Here is a 27,679-nt window from a genome sequence, read left to right as displayed (position 1 = left end):
CCCTATATGCAGATGCACATCGCTATGGCGAAATACATATACAAAGAAAAAGACACAAATGCAATAGCACTCTGCAACCAGCATTCTGCCCTGCCTCTATGCTGGATGAGGCATTGGTGTACATTTTGGCCAAAGTGTAATAAGCCACTCACCACGTCAAGGTCGCCTCTATGGAGTGGCCCCTAACACTAGTTCCTACCTGTTTATGGGCCATGACAGCCACACAAAGTCCAGGGAATGCAGGTGCAGCATGCACGCCAAGCACACTTTGCTTTTAACCCCGTCCGGTGCCATTACAGCTTTCATCGGATCCAGGGATGCAAGTACCAACATGCATGCTGAGCCCACTATATACTTCTCCTGGAGCCAAATGGCTACTGGTAGGTGCCATATAAGCAGACTAGACAAGCTTGGCGTGCATGCTGCACCTGCATTCCCTGGACTTTGTGTGGCTGTCATGGCCCATAAACAAGTAGGAACTAGTGTTAGGGACCACTCCATAGAGGCGACCTTGACGTGGTGAGTGGCTTATTACGCTTTGGCCAAAATGTACACCAATGCCTCATCCAGCATAGAGGCAGGGCAGAATGCTGGTTGCAGAGTCCTATTGCATTTGTGTCTTTTTCTTTGCATATTACTTCCATAGCAGTGCCCGACAATTACCACCATGCATTGCCCATAGCAGTGCCAGACAATTACCACCATGCAGTGCCCATACCTCAATAGCGGTGCCAGACAACACTGTGCAGTGCCTATATTACTTCCATAGCAGTGCCAGACAATTACCACTATGCAGTGCGCATATTACCTCAATAGCAGTGCCAGACAACACTGTGACGTGCCTATATTACTTCCATAGCAGTGCCAGACAATTACCACTATGCAGTGCGCATATTACCTCAATAGCAGTGCCAGACAACACTGTGACGTGCTTATATTACTTCCATAGCAGTGCCAGACAATTACCACTATGCAGTGCGCATATTACCTCAATAGCAGTACCAGACAACACTGTGACGTGCCTATATTACTTCCATAGCAGTGCCAGACAATTACCACTATGCAATGCGCATATTACCTCAATAGCAGTGCCAGACAACACTGTGACGTGCCTATATTACTTCCATAGCAGTGCCAGACAATTACCACTATGCAGTGCGCATATTACCTCAATAGCAGTGCCAGACAACACTGTGACGTGCCTATATTACTTCCATAGCAGTGCCAGACAATTACCACTATGCAGTGCGCATATTACCTCAATAGCAGTGCCAGACAACACTGTGACGTGCTTATATTACTTCCATAGCAGTGCCAGACAATTACCACTATGCAGTGCGCATATTACCTCAATAGCAGTACCAGACAACACTGTGACGTGCCTATATTACTTCCATAGCAGTGCCAGACAATTACCACTTTGCAGTGCCCATATTACCTCAATAGCAGTGCCAGACAACTAACACTGTGCAGTGCCCATATTACTTCCATAGCAGTGCCAGACAATTACCACTATGCAGTGCGCATATTACCTCAATAGCAGTGCCAGACAACACTGTGCAGTGCCTATATTACTTCCATAGCAGTGCCAGACAATTATCACTATGCAGTGCGCATATTACCTCAATAGCAGTGCCAGACAACACTGTGCAGTGCCTATATTACTTCCATAGCAGTGGCAGACAATTACCACTATGCAGTGCGCATATTACCTCAATAGCAGTGCCAGACAACACTGTGCAGTGCCTATATTACTTCCATAGCAGTGCCAGACAATTACCACTATGCAATGCGCATATTACCTCAATAGCAGTGCCAGACAACACTGTGCAGTCCCTATATTACTTCCATAGCAGTGCCAGACAATTACCACTATGCAGTGCGCATATTACCTCAATAGCAGTGCCAGACAACACTGTGCAGTGCCTATATTACTTCCATAGCAGTGGCAGACAATTACCACTATTCAGTGCGCATATTACCTCAATAGCAGTGCCAGACAACACTGTGCAGTGCCTATATTACTTCCATAGCAGTGCCAGACAATTACCACTATGCAGTGCGCATATTACCTCAATAGCAGTGCCAGAGAATTTGAAATGGATGAAGATTTATTTTTCAGCAAGACCATAACCCACACAAATATAGTAAAAATCACTGCAGTAGATAAGTTACAGATATTCCATGTGAAAATCTGCCTCTAAGGCACCGTTCACACTGCGTTTTTTTTCTTTTTCCCATGGAACGTGCCCCTTCTCAACACGGCCGTGGCTTTAATCCACCGCTCCACAGTCTTCAGCTCTGCCTCCCATTCTTTGGTCAGAAAGGACATGACCACCGGTAGAAATTCGGCAACATTTCAGAGCGGCTCTCCACGCAAAAATTCCACAGGGAAAAAACCCTGTGTGAATAGCCCCTAAGGCCTCATGCGCAAAAGCGTATTATGAATTTGTGTCTGAACTTTTTTTGCGGATTGTACGCAGTAGGGGGAATAAAGGGGCTGTTCCTTCTGGACAACTTCTTTTTAATTTGCAGTTTCTCTATGGTAGTTGATTGCCAGGGACCAGCTATTGGAACCCACACATTCAGCTGTTATCAGCAGTTCTTCATGCCTGCACTACAGGGCCTCCATTCTAATGAGTCCACCAGAGTGACTGAATCACATGGATGAAGGCGCACGCAACAACACTTTTTCTTTTTGTGTTTTGCCTCGGGTTGTATGTAGCACTAGCCATAATATACCTCCTCCTTGTGTGGTCTATGGAAACTTAGGAATACTCTTAATCAAACCACAGTCTTTCGTTCTAAACACAAAACTTTACAAATAGTAGTATAATCTATTTAATGTAGTTATACATAAATGCCCTATATGAAATACGGTGATGTATTCTTTTCAATCAATACTATGAAGAAAATATAAAAAAATATATAATTGTAAATGTGCGGTATAGAAGGCACCACATTAAACTGTCTGCTGTGTCTTGTTCTTTTCCCAACTTGGAGTCTCAGAAAATCTAGTAGAGCTCTGAATGCTTGGCCCTTTACGTTGGCACCAAAACTAGTGATCTACACATGGTCCCAACTATGTATAAAGCCGTTTTATGATGTATCAACGTGATTAACTAAATTGATGTGAAGAAGGGCTGGACCCTTTATAATGCAATCCAAAAGAATCTTAACTAAGCCATTGCCAATTATTAGTTCCGTATAACGCTGGAAGAATCTACTTGCCTTTTATGATTCACATTGTATATCAGTAACTTACACTGATCAGCCATATAATTAAAAATTACGGTACATTGCTTATCTTGTAAAGGGGTAGCAGGTGAAGTCAATTTTTGAAGCTGGGAAAATGGCCATACTAAGCATCAGAGCGACTATTTTGATGGCTTGACTGGTGGGTTACAGCATCTCCAAAACAGCGGGTCTTTTATTGTGAGGTGTTAGTATCAGCGGTTAGTACCTACTATAAGTGGTCCAAGGAAGGACAATCTGTGAACCTGCAACAGGGTCTTTGGTGCCAAAGTTTCAATGATGCATTTGGGGTGTGAAGGCTAGCTTGTGCAGTCTAGCCCCACAGAAGTTACTGTAGCACAAGTTGCTGAAAACAATTGTTTTTGGCTCTGACAGAAAGGTGCCGGCATACACAGCACATCACAGCTTAGGATATTCCTTAGAGCAGGGCTTTGCCAACATTTAATACTTGGACTAAGCAGGCTGGTCTATGGTGATGCATCACCAGCGAACAAATACTAACTCTCAGTGCCCACTCACAGTGTACTTCCATAGCAGTGCCAGACAATTACCACCATGCAGTGCCCATATTACCTGAATAGCAGTGCCAGACAATTACCACCATGCAGTGCCAATATTACTTCCGTAGCAGTGCCAATTACCACCATGCAGTGCCCATATTACTTCCATAGCAGTGCCAGATAATTATCACAGTGCAGTGCCCATATTACCTCAATAGCAGTGCCAGACAATTACCACCATGCAGTGCCCATATTACTTCCATAGCAGTGCCAAATAATTATCACAGTGCAGTGCACATATTACCTCAATAGCAGTGCCAGACAATTACCACCATGCAGTGCCCATAGCAGTGCCAGACAATTACCACCATGCAGTGCCCATATTACCTCAATAGCAGTGCCAGACAATTACCACCATGCAGTGCCCATATTACCTCAATAGCAGTGCCAGACAATTACCACCATGCAGTGCCCATATTACCTCAATAGCAGTGCCAGACAACTAACACTGTGCAGTGCCCATATTACTTCCATAGCAGTGCCAGACAATTACCACCATGCAGTGCCCATACCTCAATAGCAGTGTCAGACAACACTGTGCAGTGCCTATATTACTTCCATAGCAGTGCCAGACAACTACCACTATGCAGTGCGCATATTACCTCAATAGCAGTGCCAGACAACACTGTGACGTGCCTATATTACTTCCATAGCAGTGCCAGACAATTACCACCATGCAGTGCCCATTTTACCTTAATAGCAATGCCAGACAATTGCCACCACCACCATGCAGTGGCAATATTACTTCCATAGCAGTGCCAGACAATTACCACCATGCAGTGCCCATATTACTTCCATAGCAGTGCCAGACAATTATCACAGTGCAGTGCCCATATTACCTCAATAGCAGTGCCAGACAATTACCACCATGCAGTGCCCATATTACTTCCATAGCAGTGCCAGATAATTATCACAGTGCAGTGCATATATTACCTCAATAGCAGTGCCAGCAAATTACCACTATGCAGTGCCCATATTACTTCCATGCAGTGCCCATATTACCTCAATAGCAGTGCCAGACAACTAACACTGTGCAGTTCCCATATTACTTCCATGAAAAAATGCGGGGGATTCAATCAGCACAACCCTATATGCAGATGCACATCGCTATGGCGAAATACATATACAAAGAAAAAGACACAAATGCAATAGCACTCTGCAACCAGCATTCTGCCCTGCCTCTATGCTGGATGAGGCATTGGTGTACATTTTGGCCAAAGTGTAATAAGCCACTCACCACGTCAAGGTCGCCTCTATGGAGTGGCCCCTAACACTAGTTCCTACCTGTTTATGGGCCATGACAGCCACACAAAGTCCAGGGAATGCAGGTGCAGCATGCACGCCAAGCACACTTTGCTTTTAACCCCGTCCGGTGCCATTACAGCTTTCATCGGATCCAGGGATGCAAGTACCAACATGCATGCTGAGCCCACTATATACTTCTCCTGGAGCCAAATGGCTACTGGTAGGTGCCATATAAGCAGACTAGACAAGCTTGGCGTGCATGCTGCACCTGCATTCCCTGGACTTTGTGTGGCTGTCATGGCCCATAAACAAGTAGGAACTAGTGTTAGGGACCACTCCATAGAGGCGACCTTGACGTGGTGAGTGGCTTATTACGCTTTGGCCAAAATGTACACCAATGCCTCATCCAGCATAGAGGCAGGGCAGAATGCTGGTTGCAGAGTGCTATTGCATTTGTGTCTTTTTCTTTGCATATTACTTCCATAGCAGTGCCCGACAATTACCACCATGCATTGCCCATAGCAGTGCCAGACAATTACCACCATGCAGTGCCCATACCTCAATAGCGGTGCCAGACAACACTGTGCAGTGCCTATATTACTTCCATAGCAGTGCCAGACAATTACCACTATGCAGTGCGCATATTACCTCAATAGCAGTACCAGACAACACTGTGACGTGCCTATATTACTTCCATAGCAGTGCCAGACAATTACCACTATGCAATGCGCATATTACCTCAATAGCAGTGCCAGACAACACTGTGACGTGCCTATATTACTTCCATAGCAGTGCCAGACAATTACCACTATGCAGTGCGCATATTACCTCAATAGCAGTGCCAGACAACACTGTGACGTGCCTATATTACTTCCATAGCAGTGGCAGACAATTACCACTATGCAGTGCGCATATTACCTCAATAGCAGTGCCAGACAACACTGTGACGTGCTTATATTACTTCCATAGCAGTGCCAGACAATTACCACTATGCAGTGCGCATATTACCTCAATAGCAGTACCAGACAACACTGTGACGTGCCTATATTACTTCCATAGCAGTGCCAGACAATTACCACTATGCAATGCGCATATTACCTCAATAGCAGTGCCAGACAACACTGTGCAGTGCCTATATTACTTCCATAGCAGTGCCAGACAATTACCACTATGCAGTGCGCATATTACCTCAATAGCAGTGCCAGACAACACTGTGCAGTGCCTATATTACTTCCATAGCAGTGCCAGACAATTATCACTATGCAGTGCGCATATTACATCAATAGCAGTGCCAGACAACACTGTGCAGTGCCTATATTACTTCCATAGCAGTGGCAGACAATTACCACTATGCAGTGCGCATATTACCTCAATAGCAGTGCCAGACAACACTGTGCAGTGCCTATATTACTTCCATAGCAGTGCCAGACAATTACCACTATGCAATGCGCATATTACCTCAATAGCAGTGCCAGACAACATTGTGCAGTGCCTATATTACTTCAATAGCAGTGCCAGACAATTACCACTATGCAGTGCGCATATTACCTCCAACAACACCAAGTACAACAGTGCAGCACAAAATACCTCCCCAGAAGTATCAGACAAATACTACAGTCGAGTCCCAACATAGCCCAAAAGTGAATAAAATGCACACTGTAACACTGAGGGTACTACAAGTCCCAGCATAGCTTGGAAGTGAATAAGTGCACACTGCAAGTCCCAGCGTAGTCTCTGAATAAATGTGCAGTGTGGGCACTTGTCCTGGGCCTGATAGGCGAGCTGATTTCAGGGGCAGGCTGTACAGGAGGGCAGTTTCCAGGATTCTTCATATTGCATAAGAAATGTAATACTGGTAAAGCTGCAAAGTGTTCACTGAATTCTATAGTGATCCCTTAAAAGAGACTGTAATCAAAAGTGAATATAAGTAACACAAAAGAAAAAGCTCAAGCAGTACGGTGAAATGCAGCACCACACTGTATGTGAATATCATGGCATGATGTCACAAGTGAATAATATCTGGCGTTATTTTAGAACGACTTTACATCAATAACTTTCTGTTTGTACAAAGTTTTGCTGTGTTCTCCTTTCTCTTGGTGCTGCCATGTTGGATGGGACGCAGGAGACCCTGTATGTGACACTGTGATGCTGAGCTTGGTGCAGTGGAGAAGCCCTGATTTAGAAAATAAGATTAGCGTGAGATTCTGTGCAGATTTATTGTTTTAAGCCATGAAAATAATTTCTATTCTTATTAGCAAAGCTTAACGGATTTTAAGCCATAATCTGCTGTAAGCCATTTAAGAAGATTCAGAAAAAATAAATGCATTTACATTGGAGATGTTTAAAAAAAAAAAATATTTTTTTTTCATTCACATAAAACATAGTCATTAAGATGCAAAGTTCTCCTCCTTTGAAGGACGATTATGTTTGTTTAAACACGAGAAGCCAAAATGCTCATATTTATATAGATAGTATTTAAGGGAATCATGGAATTTACTTGGCAAGAACAAATTGTCCGGCTTTTAACTTGTTTATTATCCTAAATTCTAGATTAGGAAAGTGTTTAGAAGTGAGCAATATTGTATATATGAAATGCTATATACACAGCGCTTTATTTACATTGATACGCTATATGAGTAACATGAGTCAAGTGGACGCTGGCGGGATTGAATACATTGTTCAGAATTTGCATCTTAAATAATAAATACTGTCATCTTCATATAGAATTGATGAATTGTTGATGATCGCTGTTTTTTACTCGCAGGCTTTGGAAGAGGCTCAGAAAGCTATACAGCAACTGTTTGGCAAGATCAAAGACATCAAGGACAAAGCTGAAAAATCGGAGCAAATGGTGAATAGACTGTTAGAACGTGGTCTAAAATGTTAATAGCGCTATACATCAGGGTGGCTTATGATCCCAGCTAAAACCTGCAGCAGACAACTTTATATATTATTATTTTTTTTGTGTACATTTTTTCGACTTCAAAGAGTCTGGAAAACAAATGGTGCTTGTAGACGTGCTAAATAACTAAAATTTTAAAAAATAAAAAACCTTGAGTATCTATCCCAAAATATGTACTTTACATGCATACTGCTTTTGTCCTGCATAGTCGTCTTCTACAGGCTACAAAGGATTCAAGGGTTTGTCCCACAAAGCACACTTATCCCCTATCCATAGGATAGTGAATGTGTCTGATTGGTGAGGGTCCGACCACTGAGTCCCCCCCCCCGATCATGAGAATGAGGGCCCCGTTTTCCCTGCACTCCGTTCAGCTCTATGGGACTTCTGGAGATGGCTGAGCACTGTACTCTGCTTTGTCAGATGTTGGTATGTTCTCTTTTCTCATATATCTATACTTGTTGGTTGTATATTCTTCTCTCCGTTTTGATGAGCAGTAAAAAATACAGTGCGGCAGTTGTCCAGTCCTGTGCAGCATCCTGTATTAATCAATTTAGACCATAACAGGCATAGTATGCGTACTACTCCTTCCTGGGTCAGAGGGAAGTCACATTTTCATTATGGCCATTATAATGCTCATCACTCTTGCCTTAAATCTCTGAAGTCTTGGATTTGAACGTAACCATATCCGCAAGCAGCATGTAGTCTGTATGTTCTTCTGGGTTTATATCAGCTTCCTCTGGGTACTGTGGTTTCTTCCTACTCTACAAAAATCTACTGATATGTTAAAGGGGTTGTCTCATTTTAGACATTGGTGGCATATTGCCAGCTGACCACGCTCACCCAGCTGTTTTCAGAACTGCCATAGAAACTAATATAGAGCAGGCAGCATCTGTGCTCTTTCACTTTCAGGGGCCTGTTCTGGAAATAGGTTTTGGTCTCTGAGGTGGGACCCGTATCTTTCTGACTTTGATCACTTATCACTAGGATATGCCATCAAAGTCTGAGATGACACAACCCCTAAAATTGGTTGGCTATAGTGTGTGTATATGGAATCTACATTGTAAGCCCCATTGTGTGGCAGTGTTATATAGGTACCATGAAATGAAAATGAATAATAGTCATGCTGAGTCCTGTATAATTTCCTGAGGGGGACCTGTGGTTCTTGGAGTGCTTCTCAGGCGTCAAATGGCACAGTTTTTATGCAGTCTGTAAATTGAATCCCAACTGCAATAAATCAGGGTATGGTCAGTCGCGTGGAAGCAATGAGGAATATGAATTTCCCCCAGCAACCTAGCATTAAAGGGGTTCTCCGGGAATTAAGAAAATTAAAATACGTAAATATTACTTTATTATAAATAAATTCCCAAATTCCTTTCATTAGTTATAATGGCTCGTTTTGTCTAGGGAGCAATCATCAGTGGAAACAAAATGGCCGCCTTCCTATTAGTACACACAAAACCTGTCCTAATCACACAGCAGGACAAGTTACTTCAGTACACTGAGGTAATATGCTGCCTCATCCTCCTCTCCTACTTGTCAGGGATTATGATCCTGAATACAGATGAGAAGATCTTCAGCTGAATCTCTGTAGGAATGGAGTTATTGAGAAGACATGAAGTACAGAGAGAACAGAAAGGACAGACTGTGGTAATGTGGGGCTGTGGTAATGGAGACTGCATACAAGTGCTGCTGCTCATTACCCCCACCTTCTCTCTGTACATCTGCTCATGAACTCCATACCCACAGAGATTCAGCTGATGACCGTATTAAACTGTATTCAGGATCATAATCCCTGACAAGTAGAGCAGAGAGGAGGATGAGGCAGCTCTTTACCACAGTGTTGTGAAGAAACTTGTCCTGCTGTGTGATTAGGACAGGTTTTGTGCGTACTAATAGGACAGCGGCCATTTTGTTTCTCCTAATGATTGCTCCCCAGGCAAAACGAGCCATTATAACTAATGTAAGGTATTTGGGAATATATTTATTATGAAGTAATATTTAAGTATTTTCATTTTCTTAATTCCCGGAGAACCCCTTTAAACTACTTAATCATATATGCTTTCCAGAAAATATTTGGTAATAGATTAAATAACTTTTAAATGTTAGCTTCACATTACAGCCATTTGGTCAATTTTAGAAAATATAAAGATTTTTGCAAGCAAAAGAAGTGGCGTGATATTATTTTTTTCTAAAACTGGGTAATGAACCTGCTTTTCTCTGTGTAAAACAAGACCAGTCATTGACTAGACTAGGGAGCAGGTTGTGGGAAACTATGACTCTACTTTATTTCCAGTATGTAACCTGGCAAAGATATTCATATAATTAGGTTAGGCACAATATGGGATACATGCCGTGTCGCCTCAGGAGCTCTTTATTACCCCAAGGTATCACCGGTTGGTCCGCTTCTTACAGTTTGTACCATAATTAGTGACAATTGAAGTTTACAATTAAATTACCTCCGTTTTCAATTCATTCCCTTTGCAAATTACTGCGCTAATCAACATTGTATGCCTCTTCCAAGGTGAAAGAAATCACACGGGATATTAAGCAGTTGGATCATGCCAAGCGCCATTTGACCACCTCAATTACAACGTTGAACCATCTACACATGCTGGCTGGAGGAGTTGACTCACTGGAGTAAGCTTGTTAGCTGTGCTGACCTCATTGATATTTCTGTGACCAGTTTCATTTGTGCCACATGTTTGTTTTCTAGAATTTAAAGGGGTTGTCCCACGAAAAAAATTCTACAGTTTTCAAACCAGCACCTGAATCAGAATTTTGGTAATTAAAAATTTAGCATGGCCACTGACTTATTCAATCAAATGTATCTGTATAGCGCCACCTGCAATTCGTTTTTTTCTTTGTCCTGCTCACTGAGAAGGCCGCACATGCTCAGTTTCATCCTTCAACTGCCTCCTGAGCTGTGATAGGGAGAGCTGAGACACACCTCCTGAGCTGTGATAGGGAGAGCTGAGACACGCCCCCTTAGCTGCTGCAGAAAAGACACTCCCTTGAGCTGCCAGCTTGATATAAATCTAGCCGATCAATGAATGGGGCGATCTCTGGATCCATGTGAGGTACAGGGCTGGTTCTAGCTTTGTTAGAAAGAGATTGTCATGTACTATATGATATCTGATTTTCATTTTTTACATTAGTCATGGGATAACCCCTTTAAGTAGAAGAAGTGAGTCAGCACTCCCTTTTTGATGCTAATAAATCTTCACTTTATTACCAGAAACAGAATACAGGCAGAGGTAACGCATTTCAGCTAAACAGGTTTTTTTCAAACAAGCTTCAAGGACTGTTCAGCCGAAATGCGTCCCATCTGCCTATATTTTGTTTGACAATAAAGTGAAGATTTATTAGCAACAAAAAGTGAGTGCTGATCCACTTTCTCTACTTGGATGTATGGGCCTGCAACCTAGGACATGAGCACCACCTTATTCCAGAGTGCCAACTGATTATTTCTACAAATTCTAGAATTGCATCATCATAATAATAATAATAATTATATATATATATATGAATTTTATTTTTATTTTTTTAGAGCTATGACTAGAAAAAGGCAGTATGGCGAGGTTGCCAACCTTCTCCAAGGAGTGGTAAATGTGCTGGAGCATTTTCAAAAGTACATGGGCATACCACAGATTCGACAACTCTCAGAAAGGTGAGTTTCTTTGTCATGGTAATCCCTTCCAAACAATAAGGTCTGCATAACCTCATGAATGTCTATCACACATACATAGACCGCTGGAATCAGTAGTACCACAGCAGCAGAGTCAGTGTTCGGAAATTCAGAAGCAAAGTTTCATTCGTCACTCAGAAGAAGTGTAGCCTTGAGCTATACAAAGCTCCATGGTAGGTAAAAGATTTTGAGATGAGAAAATCTACACGTGTGGCCAGCTTGTTTTTTTCAGGACGTGATTTTAAACTGATATTAGATTATTTGCATAGTTTGTAAGGCTGCAAATAATTTAGGCCGATGAGAGTAGTTTTTGGAACATTTTTTAAAACAGATTTTCCTGCAGGAAGAAAAAGTATAAGGCCTTCCTTTTAAGCCTCATGCACACGTCCGTGGAACACGGACCGTGAGATACCGGCCTGGATTCCTGCTGAGTGCAGGAGCGCACGGCGTCATTGGTTGCTATGACTGCGTGCGCTTCGTGCCGCCGCTGCTGTACAGTAATACACTCGTATGATCTAAACGAGTGTATAACTGTAGAGCAGCGGCGGCACATAGCAACCAATGACGCTGTGCGCTCCTGCACTCAGCAGGAAACCAGGCCGGTATCTCACGATCCGTGTTCCACGGACGTGTGCATGAGGCTTTATATTTTAGATTCCCTTCAAATCTAATTCTGGGTTTGTCTGAAAAACCCGTGGGAAAATCTGCCTCAAAACCACCTTGAAAAAACTCTGTGTACTTACCCTTATCCCGCAGTTGTTATACAGAGGAAGGCAAAAAATCATTCCCCTAAGATAGAAAGATTTCTTTATCTTTAGGGAAAACTTCCTTCCCGACTCCAATCAGGCAATCAGAATAACTCACTGGATCAACGACCCCTCTCTAGTAGCTATAGTCTGTAATATTATTACACTCCAGAAATACATCCAGGCCCCTCTTGAATTCCTTTATTGAACTCACCATCACCACCTCCTCAGGCAGACAGTTCCATAGTCTCACTGCTTTTACCGTAAAGAATCCTCTTCTATGTTTGTGTACAAACCTTCTTTCCTCCAGACGCAGAGGATGTCCCCTTGTCATAGTCACAGCCCTGGGGATAAATAAATGATGGGAGAGATCTCTGTACTGACCCCGATATATTTATATATATTAATTAGATCTCCCCTCAGTCGTCTTTTTTCTAAAGTGAATAACCCTAATGTTGATAATCTTTCAGGGTACTGTAGTTGCCCCATTCCAGTTATTACTTTAGTTGCCCTCCTCTGAACCCTCCCCAGCTCTGCTATGTCTGCCTTGTTCACAGGAGCCCAGAACTGTACACAGTACTCAATGTGTGGTCTGACTAGCGATTTGTAAAGTGGTAGGACCATGTTCTCATCACGGGCATCTATGCCCCTTTTGATACAGAGTACAGACCATGATCTTATTGGCCTTGGCAGCAGCTGCCTGACTCTGATTGCTCATATTTACTAATTTCTGATGGATGGTAAAAAAAGAATTATCCAGTGTGAATGGAGTTTAAAATGAAACATAATTTGTCCATCATTGATTTTCATCAATCCTGTAAAAAAATATCGTTCTCAGTGGCATGATATGAAAATCTAAGTCTAGTTTCATACTAGCGTTAAAACCATCCTCCTGGCAGTTCTGGCAGAGTTCACCGTATTTGGCATAGTCTGATACTCCCAGTCCCACTGGAGTCCATTGACTATAATGGGACCCAGTGGGGGGATCCGGCCTGTTTCCGGCATGACTTCTGGGATTCGGCCAGACAAAAAAACATCTCTCCCTATAGTCAATGGGGCCTGAAGCTATGAATTCCAGTAGGATGTTCCTCTGTTGGGTGAAACAGTGTGAAACTAGCCTAATGTCACTCATCACAACATTTACACAAGGCTCTACTGCCTAGCACGTGGTTTTCGCATGAGCTGTTCCTAGGCAATTGTGACCATCCCAAATACTGATTGAGAGTCTATCAAACTACGTTCGTTCGTCACTGGTTATTCAAATTGTGCTGTGTTAAGCGAGAAGTCACATGAGCTATATGCGCAGGCATGGTTCTGATTTTTATTGCAACCAAGGTTTATTTCCGGAGTTCTAATTGTAACACCGCCTATGTTACGTTTTACCAATTTTATTTGGTGACAGCGAATGTCAGAATGCATAGAACTGCTTACTCTGATGATGATGTATTTAATTGCTTTCCCTATACTGTTCTTTGTCTGCAGTGTATTTCTGTGAGACTGGTTTAAACCTCTCCGTTGCACTTCCCAGTGTAATCTCTTTTCAGGCCACCTCCACACTGGTCACAATCAATTCTAAAGTTCAATCGCGTGTCCTACGTCTCCCTCTTATCAGTGGAAACATTTTGGAGGCATGGAGCAGTTTAAGGTTTCTCAGGCATTGATCACTTCAGGATAGACGAGGGCTTAGATGCCATCTCTTTTGAAATGTCAATGGGAAACATGATGGATAGTTTAGCTCTGATATTTTTAGTTGTATCTTCGCTGAACCTCCTTCCTGATGTTTACATTTTGATAACCGTTCCATCTGGTTATGATAGGAATCGTGATTTGTGCGGAAATGAAAGGCACACCCTGCACGTTGCTTACATCTCCAGTGTTCAGAATAAGGAAATATATTTAGTGTCAGCCAGAATAAATAGACTCATGGGCAGTTACTTCTAATTTCCCTCAGTGACAACAGCTAAATTGCCAGATTTGTTCTACGTATAAAATCCATCTTATAGAAACCAGATCTAAGGTTTTTTTTGTTTTTTTTTCTCAAAAGTATGTATCGAGAACCTAGAAAATGATTTTATTCCAGTTTTCCGTTTTTTTTTATTTTTTATTTTTTTTATACGGATCTGATCCAGGCCAATCAGCTATTTGAGAAGGCAGCGGAGATTGCATTAATGCCATGGCTTTCTCACAACTTTCCCTAGGCCATGTGACAGGTCATCAGTTAAAAAATCTTGGAAAACCCCTTTAAGAATAATTGAATGGTAAAGGTATATCATCAATCATTATGCAAGCGTTATTTTGACGGATTTGCACATTAGAACAATTTTTTGTGTTAATAATTTGAAGTGCTTTGCTTAGATTTGTTAATACTTGGTTCGGCTATCTTTGCAGATTTATGCCACATTTTTCAGAAAATACCTTACTTCCTCCATTATTCAGGAAACTTGGAGTGGAAACACGGATTTGTCTAGGAAGGTGGTAGTACATTGGAAATGGATAAAAAGGGATTGTGTCATCGGAAATTGACCTATTGTTTGAATCACATTTTTTGGTTAAACATGTTTTTTTTTAGAATTGTTGGTGATATTTTTTTATTTTTTTATTTCCATGTTCCTATTTACAGTAAAAAAAATAAGTAATAAACTCCTGCAGTTTTCACCATTGCAGAGGTCATAAGGGAGTAGATAAGCTGTAATATAACCTATTGTGAATGATGGCTCCTGTTTTATCTACCGTATTTTCTGGCGTATAAGACGACTGGGCGTATAAGACAACCCCCAACTTTTCCATTTAAAATATATGGTTTGGGCTATACTCTCTGTATAAGACTACCCCTGAATGCCCAGCCCTCCCTGTCTTCAAGACGATCTTCTCCAGTCCAGGTAACTGACTGGGATCTGTGGATGGCACTGTTATGGGGAGGCGGATCTGTGGATGGCATTGTTATGGGGAGGGGGATCAGTGGATGACAATGCTATGGGGTAGGGGGGGGTCAGTGGATGACACTATGGGGGGATCTATGTATGACACTATATAGCATCTTATGCTATATGTGTCATCCACAGATCCCCCTCCCCATAACAGTGCCATCCACAGATCCCCCTCCCCATGACAGTGCCATCCACAGATCCCCCTCCTAAACAGTGCCATCCACAGATTCCCCCCATAACAGTGCCATCCACAGATCCCCCTCCTCGACGCTCAAAGGAGTATACATTTATTAACTGTAATCCATAACTTTAAATCAGCGCTCATCTCTTTACTAGGATACCTTACTCTCAGCAACGGGAACAGACAGTGCGGGCGGCGCTCACTCACTGACGTCATGCGCCTGCGCCGCCTAGTGGGAGGAGCATGCGCGTGACGTCAGTGAGTGAGCGCCGCCTGCACTGCCTTTTACCGGAGCTGAGAGCAAGATACCCTAGTAAAGAGATGAGCACTGATTTAAAGTTACAGATTACAGTTAATAAATGTATACTCCTCTGAGCGGCGGGGCCTTGTATATTCTAACCCCCAGGCAAGCGTCCCCGTCACCATGAGAACGCCTGGGCGTTAGAATATACCATCGGATTTGAGTTTTCACGATCTCACTGAGATCGTGAAAACTCAGATCCGATGGTATATTCTAACCCCCAGGCAAGTGTCCCCATCACCATGGGAACGCCTGGGGGTTCGAATATACCATCGGATCTGAGTATACCCGGCGTATAAGACGACCCCCGACTTTTGAAAAGAATTTCTAGTGTTATAAAGTCGTCTTATATGCCGAAAAATACAATACATAGAGGTATTACCTGTCATTGTACTGTGATGATAACTCAATGACTACTGAAAAGTTACATGTACACAACAGAAAGTGTCAGCATTATTATTGGGTCTAGTGGCCAGAAGAAAAACTGTCACTGTCACGCCATATTGGATCAAGGGCAAATTTTTCCAGTCATGGGGTCATGTAGCATATTAAAGATAGACAGAATTTTCTCAGAAATCGATTGCTGCAGTCAGATTTGCAATATCTCCTGTGGCTCAAAAGTTATCAACACAGAAAGTTGGAACAACAACCAGGAATTTTCCCTGTAATGCACTGCTTTTTCATATGTTCAATGTGTTGTCCCTGGTGCTGAACTCAGAACTTTGAAGTTTTGAACTTTCTGTGTTGATGACTTTTGAACCATAAGAGGTAATGCAAATCTAATTGTGGCAATCGATTTCTGAGAAAACTCTGGTAATCTTTGATATGCTACATGACCCCCTTCCCACTGGAAAAATTGATCCAACGTGGCGGCCATGTTCTGGACATAGCCTATAACAGGGATGCTTAACCTGTGGCCCTCCAGCTGTTGTAAAACAACAATCCCCACCATGCCCTGCTGTAGGCTGATAGCTGTAAGCTGTTGGGGCATGCTGGGAGTTGTAGTTTTGCAACAGCTTTTATAATGCCTATGGGTTTTGCACTTACAATCTATGTCAATACCAGTGCTTTAAGTGGGCCAAAAGAGGTGCCGGTACTCTATTAGGCGCCGGTGCTCCCCCCCCCTGCACATCAGACCCCCCATCACACACATATATATTAGTTCCTCTATGTACCAGTACAGTACCCCCCCCACCACCGCACATTCGTTCCTCTCTGTACCAGTACCCCCCTGCACATCAGACCCCCCCCCCCACTCATCACACACACACACATTAATTCCTCTCTGTACCAGTACCCCCCTGCCAGGGGGGTACTGGTACAGAGAGGAATTAATGTGTGTGTGTGTGTGATGAGGGGGGGGTCTGATGTGCAGGGGGGTACTGGTTCAGAGAGGAACGAATGTGCGGTGGTGGGGGGGGGGGGGTACTGGTACATAGAGGAACTAATATATATGTGTGTGATGGGGGGTCTGATGTGCAGAGGGGTACTGGTACAGAGAGGCACTAATGTGTGGTGGTGGTGGTGGGGGGGGGGGTACTGGTAAAGAGAGGAACTAATGTGTGTGATGAGGGGGGGGGGGTCTGATGTGCAGGGGGGTACTGGTACAGAGAGGAACGAATGTGCGGTGGTGGGGGGGGGGTCCTGGTACATAGAGGAACTAATATATATGTGTGTGATGGGGGGGTCTGATGTGCAGGGGCCCCCTACACATCAGACCCACCCATCAGACACATATATATTAGTTCCTCTATGTACCAGTACCCCCCCCCCCCCCCACCACCGCACATTCGTTCCTCTCTGTACCAGTACCCCCCTGCACATCAGACCCCCCCCCCCCCCCCCTCATCACACACATCAATTCCTCTCTGTACCAGTACCCCCCTGCCAAGGGGGGGGGGGGTACTGGTACAGAGAGGAACTAATGTGTGTGGGGGGAGGGGGGGTGCCTGTCACTCACCAGTACTCTTCAGAAGTTGGATTCCAAAGCAAAGTCGATGTTCTTTGCTGCACCGTCCGACTCCTGACTCCAAGGAGGACCAGTCACTGGTCGCCGCACTGATCGCTCCTCAGTCACAGGCGCGCGGGAAGGAGTTGACGTCACCTAACGTGAGGTCAACTCCCTGCCTGCGCCAGCCTTAGCCGTACTCTGCAACGACCCGCCCCCCCTCCACTAGCTGCCCAGCCAACGACATTAGGGAGGAGATACTGCCAGCTCTCCGCTGCGCTCCGGCAGGGCCGGCCTTAGGTGTCCAGGCGCCCTGTGCGAGCTAACCTTGTGGCGCCCCCCCCCCCCCCAAAAAAAAACAAAAAAACACTGCTTGTTGCTGGCATCATGGCATAGGCTGGCTGACTATCCAACCAAGTAGTTACCAGCCCGCACACCCCAAAGGCCGGTGTAATGTTATACTTCCCTACTTCGTGAGATTTCCCTACCTTCGTCACTTCCGGTCGCACCGGACATGACGTGAGGAGGTGTGCAGCGCCGCGCAGGCGCACAATGACAGGTTAGGGAAGTTTCACAGCAGAGTGCGCATGCGCCAGGAGTCTCGCCGGCGGTTAGGGTAGGGAAAAACTATGGGCCAGTGCGCAGGCGCAGTGATCGGATGGATGTTCTCAGCTGGACACCGGCCGACACTGCGCATGCACCGGGAGCCTCACCAGCGGTTAGGGAAGGGAAAAATTATGTACGGGTCAGTGCTTTTTCCCTACCCTAACCGCTGGTGAGGCTCCCAGCGCATGCGCAGTGTCGGCCGGTGTCCTGCTGAGAACATCCATCCGATCACCGCACCTGTGCACTGGCCCATAATTTTTCCCTACCCTAACCGCCGGCGAGGCTCCCAGCGCATGCGCACTCTGCTGTGAAATTTCCCTAACCCGTCATTGTGCGCAGTGCGCCCCCCCAATATAATAAACATTGGTGGCGCAGTGCGCCCCTCCCAACACTCCAGTATAATAAACATTGGTGGCGCAGTGCGCCCCCCCAACACCCCAGTATAATAAACATTGGTGGCGCAGTGCGCCCCCCCAACACCCCAGTATAATAAACATTGGTGGCGCAGTGCGCCCCCCCAACACTCCAGTATAATAAACATTGGTGGCGCAGTGCGCCCCTCCCAACACTCCAGTATAATAAACATTGGTGGCGCAGTGCGCCCCCCCAACACCCCAGTATAATAAACATTGGTGGCGCAGTGCGCCCCCCCCAATATAATAAACATTGGCGCAGTGCGCCCCCCCAATATAATAAACATTGGTGGCGCAGTGCGCCCCCCGAACACCCCAGTATAATAAACATTCGTGGCGCAGTGCGCCCCCCCAACACCCCAGTATAATAAACATTGGTGGCGCAGTGCGCCCCCCCATCACCCCAGTATAATAAACATTGGTGGCGCAGTGCGCCCCCCCCCCAATATAATAAACATTGGCGCAGTGCGCCCCCCCCAATATAATAAACATTGGTGGCGCAGTGCGCCCCCCGAACACCCCAGTATAATAAACATTGGTGGCGCAGTGCGCCCCCCCATCACCCCAGTATAATAAACATTGGTGGCGCAGTGCGCCCCCCCAACACCCCAGTATAATAAACATTGGTGGCGCAGTGCGCCCCCCCAACACCCCAGTATAATAAACATTGGTGGCGCAGTGCGCCCCCCCAACACCCCAGTATAATAAACATTGGTGGCGCAGTGCGCCCCCCCATCACCCCAGTATAATAAACATTGGTGGCGCAGTGCGCCCCCCCATCACCCCAGTATAATAAACATTGGTGGCGCAGTGCGCCCCCCCAACACCCCAGTATAATAAACATTGGTGGCGCAGTGCGCCCCCCCATCACCCCAGTATAATAAACATTGGTGGCGCAGTGCGCCCCCCCAACACCCCAGTATAATAAACATTGGTGGCGCAGTGCGCCCCCCCATCACCCCAGTATAATAAACATTGGTGGCGCAGTGCGCCCCCCCAACACCCCAGTATAATAAACATTGGTGGCGCAGTGCGCCCCCCCATCACCCCAGTATAATAAACATTGGTGGCGCAGTGCGCCCCCCCATCACCCCAGTATAATAAACATTGGTGGCGCAGTGCGCCCCCCCTCAATATAATAAACATTGGTGGCGCAGTGCGCCCCCCCTCAATATAATAAACATTGGTGGCGCAGTGGGCCCCCCCTCAATATAATAAACATTGGTGGCGCAGTGGGCCCCCCCTCAATATAATAATCATTGGTGGCGCAGTGGGCAGTGCCAATGAGGGTTAAAAAATAAAAATAATAATTAACTCACCTCCTCCAATTGATCGTCTTCTGTTCTTTCTTCATGACCTGTCAAAGGACCTGTGGTGACATCACTGTTAGCATCACATGATCCATCACCATGGTAATGGGTCATGTGATGAGCTCAGTGACGTCACCACAGGTCTTGAAGAAAACAGGAGAACGGCAGCTACGCGATCATCTGGAGGAGGTGAGTTAAAAAATTTTATTATTTTTTAACCCTCACTGGCACTTCCCACTGAGCCACCAATGTTTCTTATACTGGGGTGTTTGGGGGGGAAAGCGCACTGCCTACCAACGTTTCTTATACTGGGGTGTTGGGGGGGGGGGGCGCACTGTGCCACAAACGTTTCTTATACTGAGGGGGGGGTGGGGGCGCACTGCCTACCAACGTTTCTTATACTGGGGTGTTGGGGGGGGGGGGCGCCCTGTGCCCCAAACGTTTCTTATACTGAGGGGGGGGTGGGGGCGCACTGCCTACCAACGTTTCTTATACTGGGGGGTTGGGGGGGGGGGGGGGGGCGCACTGTGCCACAAACGTTTCTTATACAAAAACAGGAGGCGGGTGCTGGAATCAAATAGCCGGCACCCGACCTCTGTGACAGGGAGCTGCGATCAGCTGCAATTAACCCCTCCAGTACCGCACCTGAAGGGTTAACTCAACTGCAGCTGATCGCAGCTCCCTGTCACAGAGGTTGGCTGTCGGCTATTTGATTCCAGCACCCGCCTCCTGTTTTTGTATTCAGGTCAGTTATCTTCATTGGTGGCGCAGTGGCCACAGCCCCTCCCCTCCTCCTCCCGTCTCTCTTCTTATTGGCAGCGGCGGGGGCAGCAGGCAGGTCAGACAGGGGAGGAGGAACGAATCAGGTCAGACAGGGGAGGGCTAGATGGAGGGGGCGCCCCGAGGGAGAACACAAGTTCAGCCTCGCCTGCCGCATATTACATTGCGAGCTGTCGGCCGCCCAGCGCCCCTGTTACTATGGCGCCCTGTGCGGCCGCACAGCCCGCACACCCCAAAGGCCGGCCCTGCGCTCCGGTACCGGAAACCCACGTACTGGGCGCACGGAGAGGTGCTGGTACTCTCCAGGGCAATTTTTGGAAGTGGCGGTACTGAGTACCGCCGCGTTCCGGCCCACTTCAAGCACTGGTCAATACTTATATTTGTTCAAAAACGCAATTCATGTGAGTTTTCAAAAAATGTATGTGGTTTTTACATGCAGTAAAATGCATGTAATAGGATCTGTAGGCTGCACATCCACTGCAAAGCTGGTGCAAAGTGTGACTCTAGTATTACGGAGCTTCAAATGGTCTACTACCTTAAAGGGGTTGTCCGGGATCAAAATTATTTTTTCAAATATAGTTTACTCACTATTACTAGGTGAGTCAAGATTCCCCCGATGTTTTTAGGTATTTTTTAACCTGCTGCATGGCTCCTATGGTCCCCCACAAATTGTTGACATGGATGTTTATTTCTGTGATGACTTCCTGCCGCACTGCACTGTGGGTCCCAGCGTAGCACAGCATCTCCTGGTTTCTACTGTCTTTCAACTCGTCCCTGCACCCGCCCCCTCATACATATTCTCCTGCCACACATCGTCCACTCCCCCATCGATCCGCCCCCCTCATACATATCCTTCCTTCAGCAGCACATACTGTATTCCTCCCCCTACACCCATAAACTCCTCCTAGCTCTGTCTTCATTCTGCCTCCATTCAGTAGAAAGATCCATGCCCGGTGACGTCACAGGACTGGAGTGGTGTGACTTAATGCCATGTCTGCAAAACATAGTTACCGCCCCTCCGTGCGCTCTGCATAATGAGTTAGAGTGACGGTGACGTCACCGGGCTCCCTGTGAAGCCGGAAGAAGAGGCTTCGCTTGCCTGCAAGGGACCCGGTACGTCACTCATTTTACAAAAATAGTCACTTCCGGCCAATAATTTGCAGTATCAAAACGGGGCTTCAGAAATATGTGGTGCAGGTAGGACATGCATGTGTGACATATGTATGTCACTCTGGTACTAATACAAAAATGTCCCCAATCCCGGACAACCCCTTTAACAACACTGTAGAGTTAAAGCGACCCATGTGAACAGTAATGTATACTACACCTTTCAGCAGTTTATGGTTCCACTTTCCTGCAGAAAACTCTTAAGTCACCATACAATATTTTAACAATGACGATCTTCAAAAAGAAAAGCCATCATTAATTATGTTCAGTCTAAATTAGATTTCTGTACCTTTCTATAGACTGTTAAATTTACTCAGCGGCAGCCAGTTATGTGTTGTTGACTATATACAGTACATTATATTTTTTAATCAGTTTTTTTTTTTGCTTAGTATGAGACTGTGTTCACATCATTTCCATTGTTCTACACCATCATAGGAAAAGGAAAATAATGACAGTACCAGATTCATCACCTGATGGACACCAGACACCCGACAATCCCCATTGACTATAAGAGGGTCGGTTTGGTTTTCATCATGTCAATTATACAGCTTCATGCTGCATTATCTTTCTAGGCATCTTTGGTCCATTCTTTGCAGATGTGAACACAGCCTTAGGCCTGATTGACATCACCATTTATTTTTCCGTTAGAAAAAAAAATTAAGAAAAGTAAAGAAAAAACTGATCCTGTATTTTAAGCATCCGTTATGCTTAGTTAGGGCTCATGGTGGCCGTATTGCGGCCCGCATACAGCAGGTCTGCAATACACGGGCATAGGCCGTGTGCACCACGGATGCGGACCCATTCACTTGGAACGGAGGCACGGATCGGAAGCCCATGGAAGCACTACAAAGTGCTTCCGAGGGTTTTCTGTCTGTGCCTCCGCATCGCAAAAAGTAGTGCATGCACTACTTTTTTGCGGTGCGGACCGTCGGATGCAGATCCGTGATCCGCATGCGGCTGCACCATGGTCGGTGCCCGTGCATTGCAGACCACGGGCCCGGCAAGCACACGGTCGTGTACATGATCCCTAATGCACATTTTGCATCCGTTTTAGCCATTTCAGTCTGAGATGCATGCAGGATTATTTATTTTTTTCTGTCTAAAATAATGGATCTCAGATGGAAATGACTAAATCTGATGCAAAATGTGCATAACTGAGCATAACGGATGCTTAACATACAGGATCTGTTTTTTCTTAATTTTTCTGTTCTTCTGACGGATCAGAAGAACTAAAAACTAAACAGTGATGTGAACCCGGCCTTACCTGCCATGTTTGCAGTATGTGTATACAGGCATTGCTTGTTAGATATTAGTAGCACATATATTGTGTGTAAGGGCTTCTTCAGATAAATAATTTTCCTGTCCGGGTACTCTCTGTTTCTCTCGTCGCTTCTCTATAGTTCGCTCTGTGCACCCTGAAAGGGTTAAATGGGCATGGAAATAACTGAAATGGCCTGGAAAGTATTTTACTGAGACATAACAACTGTACCACAAGTCAGTAAAGACCGGCTGCCTCAGCCCCTTTTTATGGTGCTCTCTGCCAGTCCCTGTCTAAAATTTCTGGTAGGCTAAGCAAAAAGAACTTGTGGTTTTGTAACTCGTACTGCTATTTGAAAGCTTGAGGGGAAAAAGATGTGAAAGGCAGGAAAAAATATATTTTTTTCTCACTTGATCTAGATATTGGGTTCCAGGTTTGGATATTCCTAAGCTAATATTCTCACTGGATGTTTTATATGAGGAGACAATCCTGTGCACTTTTATTATAATGTGCTCGAATACTTCTTTTACTTTTTTGTTTTCAAAGAAGAAGAAAAAACTTTGTCAGTGTCGACTATTCTTGGTTAAAAAAATAAAATAAAAATATTCCTGCATATGAAAGGTTGTAAATTTTTTTTAACCCTCTCATTGCATTCTAAACTTTTTTTATTTTTTTTTATTCTCTATTTTTTCCTTAATTTGTGTAGGGATTAGGGAAACTGGAAGGAAACACAAAGGGAGATTGTTCTGATTTTACCCAGTTCTGTTTTACAACAGTTATTTTATCAATAATATCTACCCCAGGGGTGTCATTAGGCCCAAACATCTGGGGCTAGGGCTGTGTTTCTGTGTGTCCATTTTGGGTGGTTCGAGTCGGAGTTGAATTGTTGAAAAATAGAGGTGTCAGAAGTCCCCTGCCCTGGTCTTGTACAAATCGTGCAGAGAACACAGGCGTTAGTCGTCTTCTGTTCTGTTCCATTTATGGTAGGTGGCTGGCGGAGGGACTTAACGATCTTTTTTGTCCTACTGTAGCAGGGCAGAGGGCTTCTTTTACAGCCTGTCATAGGACTATGGGGAGGAGGTGGGACAAAAGTCTGGTCTCCTGGGACACAGAGAGAAAATTTCGTTTGGTATTTCTCGGTTTTAATAGTAATATTGGACACAATAGGATTTGCGGAAAGAAGGATAGTAAAGGGATTCTGTCACCAGGATTAACGCTATAGCGATATTCATATGCGCATGCGCAGTTGACTCGTCGAAGCCGGTGCCAGTAGTCTGCACGGGCGCAGATTACAGTGTCCACTGCGCCAGTGCGAGACTATGGCACTGAGGGGCAAGTGGTAGGCGGTGCTGGGCTCCGGATCGATGGGCGCGACTGGGCTCCAACATATCGTGGGACAACCCTTTGGGCTCCTGACAGAGGTGATTTACATATCAATAAGATCGTTTTTTATAAGAATCTAACACACACAGAGCAGTAACAGTGGGATAATTTTAAACACAGCAAGGAGACTAATGGGCACATATAAATATCGCTATAGCGTTAATGCTGCTGACAGAATCCCTTTAAGGAAGAAATGAATAGCATTGCTGTCCTTCTGAAGTTTACCTGTGACCACCGGGATGTTTGCACATATGCACAGTGCTACATTTGGGGTGGTTAGTAGCTAGTGGTCCACCCCACTTTATGATCTGCCCTCTCTATTGGATGTACTAGTATGGACTAGGGGATTTAGTGTAATATACGGTTGTGAAAAGGTATGTGACAAAATATGTTGGCATAAACATTGTTTTCCAAATTTCAACAAATGGAATTACATTTTAGTCCAAATACTAGGTCTGATATTGATATAAAATGTAAGAAGCATAATTTGTACATTTTTGTTTCTTCCAAAATAAGTTTTTTGACTGTCCTCCAAAATACTGATCAGTATTGCTCTAGAATGTGGATACATTTAAGCCTTGAATTGATTATGTATGGTATGAAATGAATGCTAATTCTCTGAAACAAAGAGTATTATATTATATAACTGCTTAAAGGGGCTATTTTTGCACGCAGACATAGACCTGGTAAAAATGTGGCGACAAATCTGCTCTATTAAACATTTTATATGTTGCTTAGATTTTTTTTGTTTCTTGTATAAGCTGTATAAAATCTGCATAAACATACAAGTAATACTTACAAAGTAACCAGAAACAAGTAAAACCTTATTAGTACTGTGATCCCAATTATCAAATCAACCCGTTGTATGTTGAAACATTAAAGGGGTTGTCCAGGCTTTTACTATTGATGACCTATCCTCAGGATAGCTCATCAACATCAGATCGGGAGGTCTGATAGCCGGCACCCCTGCCAATCAGCAGTATGAACAGACAGTGCGTGCAGTGCGCACGTGCCATCTCTCTTCCTGTCCACTGCTGCTTTGCCATAGACAGCATTGGTGAACAGGATGGGAGATGGCACATGCTCACTGTGAGCGCTGTCTCCTCGCACAGCTGATCGGCGGGGATGCTAAGTGTTGGACCCCTGCCGATCTGATATTGATGACCTATCCGGAGGATAGGTCATCAATACTAAAAGCCTGACAACCCCTTTAAAGGCTATGTACACTTTTTGGGGGCAATTTTTTTAAATTATTGCATTGTATTCATTTTGAGCTAAAAAAAAACAACATTTTTTTTCCACTTCACCACCATGACAGCCCAGAGAGATTGACCCCTGACCTCTGTAGGGGCAGGAATAGAGATAGGTTTAAAAGGACCTCTCCCACCACCATTCACCAGTGTGTTCCTGCCCCTATAGCGGCCAGGACAGAGAAAAGTCCTCTCTGGCTTCAGGGAGGTGAAGTGGACCTCGTTTTTTATTTTCTTAGGTACCTGGGTGATCGCATCGGCGGTCCTTGTGGCCTCCCTTACGGGTCCATCATCCTGGGAAGCGTCCCCTGCTCTCCGGCGGACTAGTTCCAAAGCTGGCAGGGTGACGCCGGGGTCACACTCCCTACGGAGGGAAGCCTGCCCTGAGCTGCTGCAGGTCGCCTACCTCCCTGTGGGGGAGCCGACCGGAAGGACGTTCTGCGCAGTCGCGCGTGTCTGACGTCACTTCCGGGTTGCCGGCGAAACCCGGAAGTAGACGGGGCCTCTACAAAAATGCTCCCAGCACTCTTCCCCGCTGCGCTCTCTGCATCACTCGCCCACCGGACATGTCGGACCAGGAGAGGGAGAAAGAGCCGCAGCAAAAGGAGCCGCAGCTGAAGGAGCAGACCGCTTCAGAGCGCCCCTGCGTGAGTAGCCCACCTGGGCAGCGGCAGCTTCACAGATAGCAGAGGGGGGGGGTGTATGTAGGTGTGCACACCCTAGTGTATTCACTGTTCCCTCCCCCTGGGGGTCTGCGGGTATACTGCATCTATATAATGCTCCTATACCTGACTGGCATAATTTAATGGACTGCCTCTCTCACTTTAGGCCAAATTACCTTTAAAAAAGTCAAAGAAGACCGCCAGATGCATCCAGTGCTCCATCCGGCTCCCTGATGACTATACAAAAAAACTTTGCAGGGATTGCATCGCTAAATTAGTGAGAGAGGAACAGCCCTCAATTATTCAGGAGTTCAGATCCATGATTCAGGAAGAGGTTAAGTCTTCCCTGGCCTCCCTCCGTGAGGATATCGGGGGGTCTCGCCCACCTAAACGGCCCAGGATGGCGGATATTTCTGACTCCGAGGATTTAGAGGACGATGCCTCATCCTCTAAAAAAGAGGACGACTACCCCCTATCTGAGGGCGAGATAGTCGAGGACGCTAGGAAATATTTATTTTCCTCCAGTGAGATGCGTGACCTTTTAAAGGCTGTCAGGGATACCATGGGGGGTTCAGGAGGAGATGTTTGGTGGATTGAAGATCAAACGCTCCAGGGTCTTCCCCATAAATGAAAACATTAAGGAAATGGTGATGGATGAATGGGCCCATCCTGAAAAGAAACTGGGAATTTCCAAAGAGTTCAGGAACCGCCTTGTGTTTGACCCGTCAGATTCTAAGATTTTTGACGAGGTTCCTAGAATTGACGTCCAGGTGGCCAAGGTTCAATAAATTAACCTCACTTCCATTTGAGGATTCCTGTCAGTTAAGGGACACTATGGAAAGGAAGGCTGACAGTTTATTAAAAAAGTCTTGGGAGGCTGCCATGTTTAGCGTCAAGACAAACATAGCTGCTACTTCAGTCGCCAGGTCTATGTATCTATGGCTGAATGAATTAGAAGGTCATCTAGTTAACAAAACATCTAGGGACCAGATACTCAATACTATTCCCCTACTAAAATCCGCCACGGGTTTTCTAGCGGACGCCTCTGCAGAGACTATTAGGTTCTCAGCCAAGGACGCCGCTTTGTCCAATGCTGCCCG

At 45.2% G+C, this 27,679-nt stretch overlaps 1 protein-coding gene across 2 annotated transcripts in view; it reads left to right on the top strand.

Moving 5' to 3' along the window:
* VPS53 (VPS53 subunit of GARP complex) overlaps nt 1-27,679 on the top strand; it is a 175,439-nt gene that overhangs the window by 54,061 nt on the left and 93,699 nt on the right. The window contains exons 5-7 of one of the 2 annotated variants that reach the window (XM_040424767.1): nt 7,825-7,911; nt 10,484-10,599; nt 11,510-11,629. In XM_040424767.1, the coding sequence (XP_040280701.1) occupies nt 7,825-7,911; nt 10,484-10,599; nt 11,510-11,629 (323 nt within the window). The other variant, XM_040424768.1, reaches the window with a different exon arrangement.

This window comes from Bufo bufo, chromosome 3 (genome assembly GCF_905171765.1).
Source record: "Bufo bufo chromosome 3, aBufBuf1.1, whole genome shotgun sequence".
Classification (NCBI taxonomy): Eukaryota; Metazoa; Chordata; class Amphibia; order Anura; family Bufonidae; genus Bufo; species Bufo bufo.
The sequence above is the reverse complement of the archived record's forward strand: the minus strand, read 5'-3'. Positions and strand labels throughout refer to the sequence as shown.